General features: G+C 52.0%; 1 protein-coding gene across 6 annotated transcripts in view; it reads left to right on the top strand.

Annotated features, from left to right (window-relative positions):
* The window catches only part of LOC118216769 (SUN domain-containing protein 1-like), a 41299-nt gene that overhangs the window by 18869 nt on the left and 6986 nt on the right, over positions 1 to 15444 (top strand). For 4 of the 6 annotated variants that reach the window (XM_035398238.1, XM_035398235.1, XM_035398234.1 and 1 more), the window contains 16 exons: positions 1345 to 1545; positions 2726 to 2931; positions 4165 to 4191; positions 4631 to 4897; positions 5159 to 5296; positions 6868 to 7008; positions 7308 to 7388; positions 9498 to 9605; positions 10672 to 10770; positions 11121 to 11214; positions 12162 to 12220; positions 13187 to 13374; positions 13766 to 14032; positions 14574 to 14666; positions 14786 to 14829; positions 15028 to 15172. In XM_035398238.1, coding sequence (XP_035254129.1) covers positions 1418 to 1545; positions 2726 to 2931; positions 4165 to 4191; positions 4631 to 4897; positions 5159 to 5296; positions 6868 to 7008; positions 7308 to 7388; positions 9498 to 9605; positions 10672 to 10770; positions 11121 to 11214; positions 12162 to 12220; positions 13187 to 13374; positions 13766 to 14032; positions 14574 to 14666; positions 14786 to 14829; positions 15028 to 15172 — 2085 coding nt within the window. In that variant the 5' untranslated portion in view covers positions 1345 to 1417. The remainder of the gene's footprint in view (positions 1 to 1344; positions 1546 to 2725; positions 2932 to 4164; positions 4192 to 4630; positions 4898 to 5158; positions 5297 to 6867; positions 7009 to 7307; positions 7389 to 9497; positions 9606 to 10671; positions 10771 to 11120; positions 11215 to 12161; positions 12221 to 13186; positions 13375 to 13765; positions 14033 to 14573; positions 14667 to 14785; positions 14830 to 15027; positions 15173 to 15444) is intronic. The other 2 variants (XM_035398237.1, XM_035398236.1) reach the window with 2 other exon arrangements.

Below are 15444 nucleotides of genomic sequence, written 5' to 3'. Positions count from 1 at the left end.
AAATTGGTCGTAGTAACAATAAGAATCATCACCATAATCTTCAAAATGATTATAATGATATGAATTATAATTATATGACTGCTGAAGAATGGCTTTGCTCCACTGTGTCTGCATATGTACGTGTGTGTGTGTATCTGTGTGTGAGAGAGAGTGAAAGAGAAAGACAGAGACAGAGAGAGGATCTGTTATCAGTGCGTGACTTCAGGACTCCAGGGTGTGCCAGTGCAGAATGCTGTCTCTATGCAGCCAGTGTGTGGGGGGGGGGGTGTGTGCAGGGGTGTGTATTTCTGACGCACCGCCCTCCTACACATTAACAGCGCGGGTCTTCTGCCAGTGACCTGCGGGGCTGGCATTGCTGTCGGTAGCTTTATTAGCATTATTCGGGCGAAGGCAGGGTGGTGTTACACTAGGGCTGGTCTTGGTGCTGTGTTAGGGTGCAGAGTGTGTCCTGGCAGCTGTTCCTGTGCTTGCCAGTCACTGAGCTTCCAGTGATTTTTAGCATTGTGATAAACCTGCCGTCTGTTTTCCTCTCCATAGATATAGATATATGTATGTGTACGTACATATATATGTGTGTGTGTATATATATATATATCTATCTCCATCTCCCCCTTCTGCCTATTCTTCCAACCTGCTTCCCCTCTCTCACTCACTTTCACACTTCTGATCTTGCTGTGTTTTTGACGGGGGTCATAGTGACTCACTTCCTGTCTGGCAGGGCCATGGGTATAATGGGAAAAGCAGCAGCTCTTCACACAATGCTGTGTGTCGCCCCTGTTTTTTTTACTATTGTTTACCTGAGTCCCACCCGCTGATCTGTTTCTATAGCAGAGGCCCTTGGTGAGTCCGACAGAAGACAGGGAGGGTAGGTTTCGGCCAGTGCCCCGCCTCCCTGCACCGCTCTGTAGCTGGAGATATTTAAGGGGTGCGTTTAATCTGGCTGCCAGGTGGCTCACCCCAGGTCCCGGGGAAAGAGGGGTGCTGAGGGGTGCTGAGGGGTGCTGTTGGGTCCTGCCCGTGCCTTTGCTGACTGTGGCCCGGGCAGTCACACAGGAAGTTTGTCTTGCGCCTCACAAGCTTGTGTCGCGTTTGGTCTGTGTTCCCTGGTCTCGTCATGCAGGGGTGACTCTCCTGGTCAGTCAGCTGCCTGCAAAATAAAACAAATAACAGTAAAAGCAGTTAAAAATGAATAAAACTATTGGACACTGTTATTGTGGTTTTGGAAGCTGCTGCCCTTGGGTTTGTTTGTGGGGCCCAGTAAAGCCCCGGTGCGGGGCCACAGGGAGGAGGGGACAGTGCGATGTGTCCCCGCAGTTCACCATGTGCCCCCGCCCCCCAACCCAGCTCCAGCTACTCTACGGCGGCCCTGGACTTCGAGAAGGAGCACAAGATCGACCCGGTGTTCGACTCGCCCAGGATGTCCCGGCGAAGCCTGCACCTGCCCGCGACCGGCGGTCACCACGGCGACGACAGCCTGCAGCTGGACTCCTCCCTCAACCACAGCGCCTCTTACAGCGTGGGCGGAGCCAGCCGGCGAGAGGCCAGGTGAGCGCAGGAGGGGGTGGGGCCAGGGGGCGGAGCCAGGGGGCGGAGCACGCAGTCCCTCTCATTTCGCTCAGCTTCCTGAAGGCGGGTGTGATATCTGATAGTTGTGGTCACACCTGACTGGCTTATTGCTCTGTCACTCGTGCTTCCTGTCAGAGCCACGCCCACGGTCATGCCCATTTGTTCATGATGTTCAGCGCATAATACTCTTCCCTTCATCCTCACACTGTTATGTGAGAAGTTTAAAAATATATACTTCCACACTGGATAGTAGGGTATCAGCCATTCACAAGTCCTACCTACAATTTCCCCTGGGCTTCTGCATTAGAACTGCAGAACTGCAAAAATTTCCTGAATAGCAAACTTTAAAACGAATGTCTTCGTCTTCTTTGTATTAAAACGTGTTTCAAATCATTTGTATTTTAAAAACTGTTAAAATAACCGGAGATTTTGTGTATCTGACTCCTCCGCCTGGTAGACAGGAGATGAAGAGCACAGTGTGAAACCGTGAGCGCAGAAACAACCCTCTGTGTGTGTTATGTGCACTGTGTGACAACATCTCCAACATGTTCATGAGAAACTGCAGCAGCCCGGTGGCCGTCTGTTGAATTGAAAATTGACGGAGCTGTAGTTTGAACTGTAAATTCAGAGGAGTTGCCCAAAGCAACAGCGCTGCCAGGCTGTAAATTAAGCCTGCAGTCGTGTAAAATTCATAAACCGAAGGGGCGGTTCAATCACAGACCAGCGGCAGAGATTTGTTCGAGCCTGTTGTGCACTTGGCCTGGTGTACGGAGGTGCGCTTTCACTTTATGACCCCTGCGGAACGCGTGGCTTGTTGTCATAGCTGCGGCCCTGAGGCCACGCCCACCACGGTTGTGCTTTAGGCATGGAGGCCGCATCCCAACTGCAGATAAGGATTCAAACTGGCTTCATCTGAGAGGGCTCACGCAATGTTGCAAAAATGTTTTAGGACGCGCGCATGTAAATCGAATCCTCCCTTCTGTCTCTGTGCTGCTGGTCACTGTAGATGGTCTGCAACAGAAAATCGTTAATAATAGCTATAATAATAAGGAAAAGTAAAAAGGTTATACCCCCCTTTTCTGTTTACCCTGGCTGTCCATCACTCTGTACTTTTCCTCCTCGCTCTCTCCCTCTCTCCTCCCCTCTGCCTCGCCCTCAGGACGGTGAGGAGCAGGAAGCAGCAGTTTGCGTCGAGCACGCAGACACAGACGCAGACGCAGACACGGTCGCAGACGCGGACGCAGAGCTCGTCTGAGTGCAGCACCGTGCTCGTGAGCCAGCGCAGCCGGGGCAGCTGCGCAGCCGGGCACGCCCTGCAGGACGAGTCGTGCGCACACGGGCGCGCGGTGGTGGACGGCTCCTGGGGTGAGTCTGAGGGGAGGGGCGGAGCCTCCGTACGCCTGGGCAGCTTCACCAGCCAGCCTGCGGGCCATGTGTGCGTCCTGAATCGCTTGGACTTCACTGTGTGTGTGTGTGCGTGTGTGTGTGTGTGTGTGTGTGCATGTGCGTCCGTGTGTGTGTGTATCTCCTGTCTCAGTAGCAATGTCTTCCTGTTCCTTATCCTTAATTTCTAAACCCCTTAAAAACCGTGTATTCTGCTCTAGGGATGTTAACAGTTAGGCGATTAACTGTTAATCCTTAATAAGAGCGTTATTGGGGACGGGGAGGGTGCTTTTGGTGCTTTTGGGATGGCAGAGGTTCGCTCCCCCCATGAACGCCAGCGCTGTCCGGGCGAGCTGTGTGACTCAGATCGTCGCACAAAGCCCGCGCTCAGAAAACATTCGTGAGCGTCTCTGACTCCCCGCGCCGCCTCCCCGCGCCGCCTTGCAGCTGCCTTCGGGGTTCCTTCGCTTGTGTACGCTGCGCTCTGCGGTTTGGCACCTGCACGCATTTCTGAAATTTTTCCCCAGTTCTCAAGCCCATATGAAATGTAATGTCATCCCGTGCCAACTCGTGCCAAAAGTTAAGCTTCGGGGAAGTGGTGGGGCACATTTCTCCTTTCCCGTGCCTGGATTGTGAAATACACCGTCTCGAGAAATGGTGCCATAAGTACAAATTTTTTATAGCAAATTAAAAGCACTTTTTCAAGCATGTCATTGATCACGTCTGTTTTTACAGCGTATCTTGTTTTTATTGTTGCTTATCTTTACTCATTTTTAAAAAGATTTTATTCTATTTTCTATATTCTTGTTTTGTTATGTGTTGATAGTGCTGTGTTCCCCTTTTTTAAACTACCTTTCTATGTTTTGTCATGCGTATGAATTTGTGCTACAAAATTTTCTGTTCACATCAACTCATTAATATGGCTTCTGCACCTGGAGCAGATCTAGCAGGGGGAAGATCAGTTATCAAACTTTTTTCTATTTGAAATTTTTCTGCTGGTTGGGGGCATGATTAGACGAGTCGCAGTACGGAATCCAAGGCGCGTCTGTTATGTGCATTACTCAGAATGCACATTTTAATGTTTGAGTATCCAGTATTGAGAGCTGGCCAGACTCCAGAGTGAGGGGAGCAAATGAATGTCTGTGACATCAAGCCACAGTGTTTCTGTACAGACCTTTGTATGTGTCTAAAACGGTGTTCTTTTTCTCTCTGCAGGTTTAGCTGGGGATGGGGGCCTCAAAGGTGAGTTCTTACAGCATTGATTATGGCTCAGGTGTCCTTTTTATGCCGTTGTGTCCAAATGCCATTGCCACAGCTCATCTGCTGTATGTGTCCTCAGCTGACCGGTTTTCCCTGGAGTGTAATGTGACTACGCTTGACTGATACATGATCACTGTGTGTGTCTGTGTCTGTGCGTGAATGCTTGTGTGTGTGTGTGTGTGTTTGTCTGTGTGTGCATGTGTGCTTGCTTGCGCGTGTGTTTGTCTGTGTGTGCATGTGTACGCGTGCTTGTGGGTGTGTGGGTGTGTGTGTGTGCGTGCGCGCGCGCGTGTGTGTGTGTGTGTGTGTGTGTGTTTGTCTGTGTGCATGTGTACGCGTGCTTGTGGGTGTGTGTTTGTGTGTGTGTGTGTGTGTGTGTGTTTGTCTGTGTGTGCTTGCGTGCGTGTGTGTGTGTGTTCAGAGTGGAGGACAGAGCGCAGCATGGTCCTGGGGAATGGAGACACCAGTGTGACGCAGACGCAGACGCAGACACAGACCTCCATGGCGAACGGCTACATCTGCAGGGACTGCACCATCCTCGCCGAGAGGAAGGAGGTGCTCACGGCCTACTCCTCCACCTCCGCCACCGCTGCCTCTTCCACCGCATCGTCCTCTTCCTCGCTGTCCCAGTCCGCCTCCAGCTCCACCTCCATCTACTCCCGGGACAACATCCAGAAACACAAGTCAGGTGAGGCCACGCCCCTCTGCACCTCCTCCATTCCCCGGGGGACCCGTCCCCTTAAAGAAACAAGAGGTGTCCAAACTGTAAAAAAAAAAAATAAAAAAAAAAGAACCTCAGACCACATAGCTGTTATCTTTTGCATTATCTGTTTTTGTGGAGTACAGCTGTTTTGTAGTAGGTTGGGTTTTTTTTTTTGCCCCTCCACCTGCTCCGCCGCCCCCCCACCCCCCACCCCCCGGTCTGACCCCGGGTCTGGTCTCTCGCCAGGTGCGCTGGTGAGACTCTCGCGCACCTGTCTGCGTTACGGTGGCCACGCCCTCTCCCGCGCCGCGTCCTTAGTGTCGCTGCTCATGCAGAGCGTCCTGCTCAGGACGGGAGACGAGGTCACGGGCCGCCAGGGCAAAGGTATCCGCCACGGCCCCGCCCCCTTCCCTTTCTCTCCGCCCTCCGGCTGACTTCCTTCACTGACCTTTCACCTCTGACCTCCACCGGCCTGGGTGTTTTCCTGCTTTCCGGAAAGTGCGGTTTTTGCAGCAATGGGACTGTGGGATTGATTCTTTAAATTAGATTTGATACCTTAAACGGACAGTATTAACGATTATGAGCTTTTTAATGGAGGGTCTTTACTTGAGGAAGTTTCTTTGGGTTGAATGCGGTTGAAATCCCATCTGCGGCACGGTCGACTGAACGTGCTCGAACGGAACCCTATCAGCGTGCTCGTACGGTCCGCCTAAGGCCCTGGCCCGGCCCTGTGCCGGTGTGGCAGAACCTGTGCTGGGGTTTGCATGGTGTGCTGAAATCGACGCCTCCTGTCCTCGTCTGCGCACTCGAGCTCCGCCTGCACGCGCTCTCTCTTCACAAGGTGCTAATTAAACACCAGCCACCTCTCCACTCAGCTTGTGTCACAGGGTTAAACACGCTCTTCCTGCCGCACGACTCGCAGGGGAAACGCACACACTCCCAACCTCCCAACCTCTGCACCGTCTGTAGCTGTTTGCAGGTGTGTGTGTGTGTTTCTGGGTGGAGCTGTGTGTGTGTGTGTGTGTGTGTGTGTGTGTGTGTGTGTGTGTGTTTCTGGGTTCTGTACGTGTGGGTGTTTCTGGGTGCTGTACGGGTGGGTGTTTCTGGGTGCTGTACGTGTGGGTGTGTGGGTGTTTCTGGGTGCTGTACGTGTGGGTGTGTGTGGGTGTTTCTGTGTGCTGTATGTGTGGGTGTTTCTGTGTGCTGTGTGTGTGGGTGTTTCTGGGTGCTGTACGTGTGGGTGTGTGTGGGTGTTTCTGGGTGCTGTACGTGTGGGTGTTTCTGGGTGCTGTACGGGTGGGTGTTTCTGGGTGCTGTACGTGTGGGTGTGTGTGGGTGTTTCTGGGTGCTGTACGTGTGGGTGTGTGGGTGTTTCTGGGTGCTGTACGTGTGGGTGTGTGTGGGTGTTTCTGGGTGCTGTATGTGTGGGTGTTTCTGTGTGCTGTGTGTGTGGGTGTTTCTGGGTGCTGTACGTGTGGGTGTGTGTGGGTGTTTCTGGGTGCTGTACGTGTGGGTGTGTGTGGGTGTTTCTGGGTGCTGTACGGGTGGGTGTTTCTGGGTGCTGTACGGGTGGGTGTTTCTGGGTGCTGTACGTGTGGGTGTGTGTGGGTGTTTCTGGGTGCTGTACGGGTGGGTGTTTCTGGGTGCTGTACGTGTGGGTGTGTGGGTGTTTCTGGGTGCTGTACGGGTGGGTGTTTCTGGGTGCTGTACGTGTGGGTGTGTGGGTGTTTCTGGGTGCTGTACGGGTGGGTGTTTCTGGGTGCTGTACGTGTGGGTGTGTGTGGGTGTTTCTGGGTGCTGTACGGGTGGGTGTTTCTGGGTGCTGTACGTGTGGGTGTGTGTGGGTGTTTCTGGGTGCTGTACGGGTGGGTGTTTCTGGGTGCTGTACGTGTGGGTGTTTGGGTGTTTCTGCGGCGGCGGCCTTCCTGCTCTGATGGAGTCCGGTCTCTCACCAGGTGTGCTGGCGTCCGTGACGGACACCTGTCTGCGCTCCGGCCGCCGAGTCGTCACCTCCGTGGTGTCCCTGATGTCTCTGCTCCTCCTGAAGACGGGCTTCAGGGCCAAAGGTCACCAAGAGGCCGTCATCAGTGAAGGAGGTACGGGCCCCACACCCTCGACTCCTCCTCTTCCTGTTTAGATGAGTCATCCTCCGCTCTCTTCCCCTCGTTTTTTCCCCCCGTGTTTTTGGTGTCATGTCAGTCACCGTTTCATTTCCCTCGCAAGCAAATGGGCTTCCTCGCCCCGGGACGTTGCCGTAGCGATATGCATATCCCGCCGCTTCGCTCCTTGTTGTTATCTCAGCCCGGTTGCCCCTGGAGTCTGTGTGAGCGGAGCTGCTGATTATGAAATCATTTGACATTTTTCTGTCTTTCTTTTTTTTTTGTGTGTGTTCCAGGCCACTCCAGTTACTGCGGAAGTGTTAACGTCAAAGATTTGGTGACAGGAGACGAACACCTGAATTTAAATGGGTCACTCTGTAAGTCATAGTAATAATAATAATAATAGTAATTATTTATCAAGTTCTTTACCTGTATCAAGAGCACTGTACCAAGTATGACCTTCACAGGATTTACAGGATAACACTACACACTGTCCCAGTTTGTCTAGCTCTCCAATAGAAGCAACAAAGAATGAATTCATTTGGCATTTGCATTTGAAGAATGTTTTTAAAATATGCTTCTTTTATTTATGTATTTATTTATTGAAATGCTTTTTGATTCACAGCAGGATTGCTCATGAGCAGCTGTTGATTTTGACTGTAGGTGTTATACTCTCTCTCATTAGCGTTAGAGTGGTGTGCTGAACGACCGTTGAGTTAGCGGAATGTTGAAATGCTAATTTATGGGCCGTCCGCCGGTCGAATCGATACGGACGTGTTGGTGAGGGGAGCTGTTCGAGGTTAAAGGCGGTGCTTCTGTTCCTGTCGTGGGTGATCTTTCCTGTTTCATCTGTTATTCTGCTAATTGTCCTTACGCCGCGATGCTAAAGGGTGATATGAGGCACTCTTTCTGTCCCTGTGCGTTTCGCACGTAATTCTGTCTGGGAAAAACGACGCTGCAAGGGGCTTGACCTAAATTGTTCATGCTGTACACAGAATATATATATATATATATATATATATAAACCTTTATTTGATTAGGAAGTCACATCGAGATTAAAACCTCTTTTACGTGTGAGACCTAGCCAAGACAGGGCCAAAGCAGCATACAAAACAACAACAATGACAGCAGTAGCGCACAGAATAGGTCTGTCTGTTTCTCTGTGGGTGTGATGTAAACGTAATGTGTGGTCTGAGCACCCGGAGGGTGAACGAGATCTCTGCTTTGATACGGAGGGAGGAGCTGTTCTGTGGAACATTCACTGTGGGGGGTGAACCGCACGGGAATCCACAGCCCGGGCCTGGGCCCGTTACCTGCTGTCTAAATCAGGCAGGACGCAAAATTTTTTTTTTTTTTTTAAAAACACTCTGGAAAGTGGGAAACATTTTACACTTCAAGGCGCTCTTGAGGAGAGCGTTCGTCTCAGGTGCTCATGTCTGTCCTGCGAGTCATCAGCGCCCTGTCACATGGTTTATTCTCTCTATATTCTCCAATGCAAGAAGAGAAAACCAGCAGCCCGCAGTTACGTTATCCAGTGAATTATGCATCTTAATCCACGAGCAGCAATCAAATCCCCCCGCCCCCCACCCCGAGCCTTTCCCTGGGGATGACCTCCTTTGTTTCTGCAGTGGACAGAGAGGCTGATTGTGTGCGCCTGTGGTTTTGTCCATGTTTTGACCGTTGTTGAGAAAAGAGAAAAAATAAAACTCCCAAGCACAGTCACCGACCAGCATGTTATCGTTCGACATGATGTTACTGTTTCGTTTCGGTTTTTGAAATCCCAGCTGGGGTCGTTAACAGAACCTGGACGATGTGAGCCTTTCTAATGAAGCTTATGTCAAAGCAATGCTACACAAAGCACACAGAAAACACGCACAGCATACACAAAAATGCATGGAAACACACAAAAACACATACAAAAACACACAAAGCACACAGAAAACACACACAGCATACACAAAAACTCAACATGCGTACAAAAATGCACAAGACGCACAGAAACACGCAAAAACGCGAAAGAGACTGAAGGTCAGTGGTCATGGTGGGAAAAAGGAGGAAAGCCTGGGCGTTGGGACTGGGAACATGAGCCTGGGGGGAGGGGCCATCTTCACTGACAGACAGACACAGGTGCAGACAGCACAGAACTCCTGCTACAACGCTGTTGTCACCTCAGAGTCTTCCCCCAGTGACACGGTCTCACTTTGAGTTACTCCTTCGTTCCATTTTAATATTTAATTCCTTTGGTTTGCTAATTTGTCCTTGTTTTTCATGTCTCGTTCTCATTTAGCCAGTTCCTCTGTTCCTTGTTTTGTATTTTGTTGATTTACAGTTGGCAGTTCTCCATGCTTCTCAGTGCAAAAGCAGATGCCCATGATTTAATTTTGATTTGATTCATTCGACTTCATTTATTTTAATTTGCTTTTTGTTGTCTTTTTTTTGTTTTTTTGTTTGTTTCCTGTTTGCGGATGGTCACATGACTCTGACAGGTGACGACTGCAAAGGGAGGAGGCACATGGAGACGCGGGCGGTCTACGCCCAGTCCTCTAGGGCACGCCGCCTGGCGGCGGTGGTTTGGAGCGTCTTTGCTTACGCAGGTTACCCACCAATCATTGGCCATATACACATCCCTACTCCTCCCCTAAAACAGCCTGCATCCCCTCCCAATACCTCTCCTACAACAACCTATATATACCACCCTAAACCAGCCTGCATACGTCCCTATGCCTCTCCTACAACAGCCTATATATACCACCCTAAACCAGCCTGCATACATCCCTATACCTCTCCTACAACAGCCTATATATACCACCCTAAACCAGGCTACCTCCCTCCATATACCTCTCCTACTGCAGCCTATATATACCACCCTAAACCAGGCTGCATACGTCCCTATGCCTCTCCTACAACAGCCTATATATACCACCCTAAACCAGGCTACCTTCCTCCCTATACCTCTCCTAAAACAACCTATATATACCACCCTAAACCAGCCTGCATACTTCCCTATACCTCTCCTAAAACAACCCATATATACCACCCTAAACTAGCCTACATACCTCCCTGTACCTCTTCTACCCAAGCCTATATACATCTCCATATACCTTCTCTAAACCAGCCTGTATACACCTCCTTTTAACTTCAATAAACTAGGCTATATACACCTCCCTATACCTCCCCTACACTGTTTACCTCCCTATTCTTTTCCTAAACCAACCTCATACACCTCCTTATACCTGCCCTACTTCAGCATTTTAAACCATCTTGTACCTCCCCTCACATGTACCAATACACTCAAGGATGTCGCTGTGCTGGACAGCAACACATTGGCAATAGTGAGGTCATAATAGTGACTTTGTGATGTCTTTCTCCACTGCTATAGAACGAGAGCTTAATTCTCCAGTACGAGTTTTGTGGTTTTTGATTGGTTGATTGATCCGAGGGTGCGGCTTCAGCGTACGCCTGAGGGATTCTGGCTGAATTACAAAGAGCTTTAAAGCTGAAAAACCAAGCTAATGTCACCTAGCCTTGACTGTGATCACGCTCTCATCCAGCCTCCTGTGATCTCATATTCCTGGCCAGGACATTTCTGCACAGTTTACTGCATTGAGTGTGAGTATGAAGTGTGTTTTAATCCGGCCGTCTCTCCCCGGCGGTCCCCAGGCTACGGCGTGCTGCAGACGGGGCGGTCGGTGGGTGTGGCAGGCCTCTACGTGGTCCGGAAGCTGCTGTCGGTGCTGTGGTTGGTGCTGATCTCTCCAGGTCATTGCAGCTGTAGTTTCATTCTTTGTGCTTGATCGGTTGTAGTTCTGTTACTTGTGATAGATCGGTCGTAGTTCTATTCTTTGTGGTGGAGTAAGGTGATGGTAGTTCCATTCCCTGGCCTGGAGTTTGTGTAATGATATCCACTGCTTTGATCTTTAGAAATTGTAAAACCATCAGGTGTTTTCTGCTTCTCAAGACAGACTTGCATGCAGCTGCTCTGTGGACTCACCCAAAACCTCGGGGATCCTGTTCTTATCATGCTTGTGTGTGTGTGTGTGTGTATGTATGTGTGTGTGTGCGTGCGTGTGTGTATGTGTCTGCGTGCGTGCATGTGTGTGTGATTTCAGGGAGGGCAGTGGCTGGAGTCTTCTGGTGGCTTGGGACGGGGTGGTACCAGCTGGTCACACTCATGTCCCTGCTAAACGTCTTCATCCTGACCAGGTGAGGGCACGCCGCTGTCATTCCCCATGTGACCTTTCACCCCCCCCCCCCCCCCCCCCTCAGATCATCATTGTTTTAAACAAGTATAAATTAAAAGGATGCTTCCCCAGGTCAAATTTCTGAGTGGGATTCATTCTGGTTCTTGACTGGGCTGGAGCGGTTCACCCAAGCAGGGCTGGTTCCTGTCCGGCTCTGCAGATCTTTTTAAGGGCTGTGGAGTCCCGCCCTCTGTTTACCAGGCAGATAATCTTGGGTGTTTTTTTTTTTTCTCGGTCCAGAGTTCATGTTTACTGAACGGCGCTAAACGGGGTCCTGGGGGGTCGTGCCCCTGAGATTGATTTGACTGCGGGTTCGCTGTGTGTGAGACGTACATTGAATCATTCTGTCAGAGGGTTGGTAGGGGACTGTAACCCCCTACCAACCCTCTGACAGAATGATTCTTCGCCTGTTTCTTGCAGCTTTTTTTTAAAAGAAGAGTAAACAGTTAGCTCTCATGTATTTTTACACTCTTACTCGAACCGGGAACGCAGAGAGGGTTACGGATAGGGATGGAATCGCATTACAGAATCTGCCACAGCCGGGAATCGAACCCTGGACGCACCGGGAATCTGTGCATGGGTGGAGATTCAGCCGCACTTTGGACTGGACGCATCACGGCTTTTTTCTCCAAAGTTAAATGGAGTTACAGTTCAGTAAAGTCAGCAATGAAGTTAGTAAGACAGAAGGCCAGGGCCACGATATCAATCATGCAACATGCAAGGGACAAGAGAGGCAAGAGGGAGGACCGAGCGACACGCTAATGGGATAATTTGAATAATTTATCGGCCAGCCAGGACAAGCCGAGTGTGTAGCCTGCTTTGAGTGAGGGTGTGGTGTGGAGATCTCAGCTTTTCACTGAAACGTTCTGTGTGGGTTGTGTGTGTGTGTGTGTGTGTGTGTGTCACCAGGTGCCTCCCAAAACTGTTCAGACTCCTGCTGTTCCTGCTGCCGTTCCTGTTGATTCTGGGTGAGTGCACCCTGACGTCCCCGCAGTGCTGTATTAACGTCCCCGCAGTGCTGTATTAACGTCCCCGCAGTGCAGTATTAACGTCCCCACAGTGCACCCTGACGTCCCCGCAGCGCAGTATTAACGTCCCCACAGTGCACCCTGACGTCCCCGCAGCGCAGTATTAACGTCCCCACAGTGCTGTATTAACATCCCCACAGTGCAGTATTAACTGAGGAGGTCCCCGCAGCGCACCCTGACGTCCCCACAGTGCAGTATTAACGTCCCCACAGTGCAGTATTAACGTCCCCACAATGCTGTATTAACGTCCCCACAGTGCAGTATTAACGTCCCCACAGTGCTGTATTAACGTCCCCACAGTGCACCCTGACGTCCCCACAGTGCTGTATTAACGTCCCCACAGTGCAGTATTAACGTCCCCGCAGCGCACCCTGACGTCCCCACAGTGCTGTATTAACGTCCCCACAGTGCTGTATTAACGTCCCCACAGTGCACCCTGACGTCCCCGCAGCGCTGTATTAACGTCCCCACAGTGCTGTATTAACGTCCCCGCAGCGCCAGCCCAGACCGGGCCTAATCGACCCTAACCAGCACACGTCCCCAGAGCCAGTGCACAAAAAATCCAGGCCGCCTGTCTCGCAGCTCGCTCCGGGGATCAGAGATCTGCCCAACACGCGCTCGCTGACGCATGAAAATGTCCGCTCACGCGCACACACGCGCACACACGCGCACACACGCGCACAGACAGACGGGCACACACGCGCACAGACAGACACGCATTAGATGGAGAGGTCGATCCGCGCTTGCTATCCAGCCCCTGTGATCACATGCGGTACAGAAGTAATATCTGTGTAAGAATACGAAATCTACAGGTGGCAAAGCAAGTAAACTCTGTGCTGTACGTGATGGCTGTGGGTGAGAGGGCTCCTGTTCCACACTCACGTCGTACCCGTACCTGTGTTCCAGGGCTGTGGTTCTGGGGCCCGTCCGGCCTGCTCTGTTACCTGCCCGCTGTGAACCTGACGGAGTGGCGCCTGGCGCCCCCTTTCACCCTCTCTCTGGCCCCGAGGCCGACCCCCTCCACCCCCCTGGAGCAGCCCGTCCACAAGGCTGAAGATCAGCCCGCCACCGCCCCTCCCCCTTCGGTCCCACAGGTAAGAGGGCACCCACACTGTGCTCTGGGGTCTCACAGCTGAACCCGGTATGGTGTGTGTGCGCGTGTGTGTGTGTGTGTGTGTGTGTGTGTGTGTGTGCCTGTGTGCCTGTGTGCCTGTGTGTGTGTGTGTGTGTGTGTGCCTGTGTGTGTGTGTGTGTCCCTGTACACTTGTCATCATTTCTTTGCACTAACATACTCTACTCTCCTCTACTGCCCCGCTCTCTTTCGCTCTCTTGCTCTCATCCCCTTTTCTCCTCTCCCTCCTCTCCTTCTATCGCTCTCTTCTCTCTCTCTTCTCTCTCCCCCTTCTATCCCTCTCTTCTCTCTCTCTTCTCTCTCCCCCTTCTATCCCTCTCTTCTCTCTCTCTCTCTCTCCTCTCTCTCTGCAGTCGTCGGGTGCGGTGTTCTCCCTGGACCTGGAGCGGCTGTCTCGGCTGGAGGAGCGGCTGGCGGAGCTGTGGGAGGGGGTGCAGAGGGGAGGCCGGCTGCAGGAGCAGCAGCACGGGGAGGCGCTGGGGCTGTACGCCTCCCTGCGGGAGCAGCTGGACAGACGGACGGACAGGGACAGCCTGGGGCTGTGGGTCTCCAGCCTGCTGGAGCAGAGGCTGACCCTGCTGAGGAGCGAGCTGCAGCAGGACACTGCGCAGACAGAGAGGGTACGGCTGCGTCTGCGTCTGCGTCTGCGCTGGGGTGTCTGTGTGTGTGTGCGCATGTCTGAGCGTGTGTGTGTGTGTGTGTGTGTGTGTGTGTGTGTGTGCATGTCTGAGCGTGTGAGTGCGTGTGTGGGTGTGTGTGTGTGCATGTCTGTGCGTGTGAGTGCGTGTGTGTGTGTGTGTGTATGCATGTCTGAGCGTGTGAGTGTGTGTGTGCGTGTGTGTGTGTTTGTGTGTGCGCCTGTGTGTGTGGGTGTGTGAGTGTGTGTGAGTGTGTGTGTGTGTGTGGGTGTGTGTGTGCGTGTGTGTGCGTGTGTGTGTGTGTGTGTGTGTGAGTGTGTGTGGGTGTGCGTGTGTGAGTGTGTGTGTGTGTGAGTGTGTGTGCTTCTACACATGTGCTTTTGTGCACATGACCGTGATTACACACAAGCTCACTCACCAGAAGCACGCGGGTAATCGCCCGTGTTCCTCTGTGGCTCCATGTTAAGTCCCCCAATCGCGCACCCTGACCCCTGACCCCTGACCCCTCCCGCCTCCCCTGCAGACCCAGGACGAGCTCCGGATGCAGCAGCAGGGGTACGCTGCCCGCCTGTCTGAGCTGGAGGCCATGCTGCTGGTCCTGGCAGCCAAAACCGAGGTACCATCCCCCCTCCCCTAACCCCCCACCCAACCACCCCCTGGGTTTCTGCTCTGCCTTAGGCTGGCCGGTGCTAACCTGACTGTGCTAAGTTGTGTTTCCATTCCTTTCTGTTAAAGGAGGTGCAGCAGAAGCAGGGGACGCCCCCGCCAGCTCCTGTCAGGTGCGTTTATGTTCGGTCACTTCCTGTTTCTGCTCTGGGAATATGCCTGTTCCTGTTCACGGTGCGTCTGCATCTAGCCGTGGTAACCTTATGCTTTCTCTCTCTCTTTTTTAATTCCCCTTTTTTCATCCCCACATCCACATCTTCTCCCTCTGCTCCACTCCTTTCCACCACCCCCCCCACCCTTTGCTCTCTCAGCGTGGGCGTGGACAGAGAATCCCATGATGCCTTGCTGTTAGAGGTGCAGAGGCTGGAGGCGGAGCTGGGCCGCATCAGGCAGGACTTGCAGGGGGTGATGGGATGCCGGGGGAAGTGCGAGCAGCTTGACGGTCTTCAGGACACGGTGAGGGCAATGAACCTTACAGGACTGCTGGAACGCTATGCAGTAAACCAGAGTATGCATATAAGAGGAGTAAACCAGAGTATGCATATAAGAGCAGTAAACCAGAGTATGCATATAAGAGGAGTAAACCAGAGTATGCATATGAGAGGAGTAAAGCAGAGTATGTGTGTAAGAGGAGTAAACCAGAGTATGCATATAAGAGGAGTAAACCAGAGTATGCATATAAGAGGAGTAAACCAGAGTATGCATATGAGAGGAGTAAAGCAGAGTAT

The sequence above is a fragment of the Anguilla anguilla genome, chromosome 17 (genome assembly GCF_013347855.1).
Source record: "Anguilla anguilla isolate fAngAng1 chromosome 17, fAngAng1.pri, whole genome shotgun sequence".
Taxonomy (NCBI): domain Eukaryota; kingdom Metazoa; phylum Chordata; class Actinopteri; order Anguilliformes; family Anguillidae; genus Anguilla; species Anguilla anguilla.
This window is presented reverse-complemented; position numbering and strand designations above follow the sequence as displayed.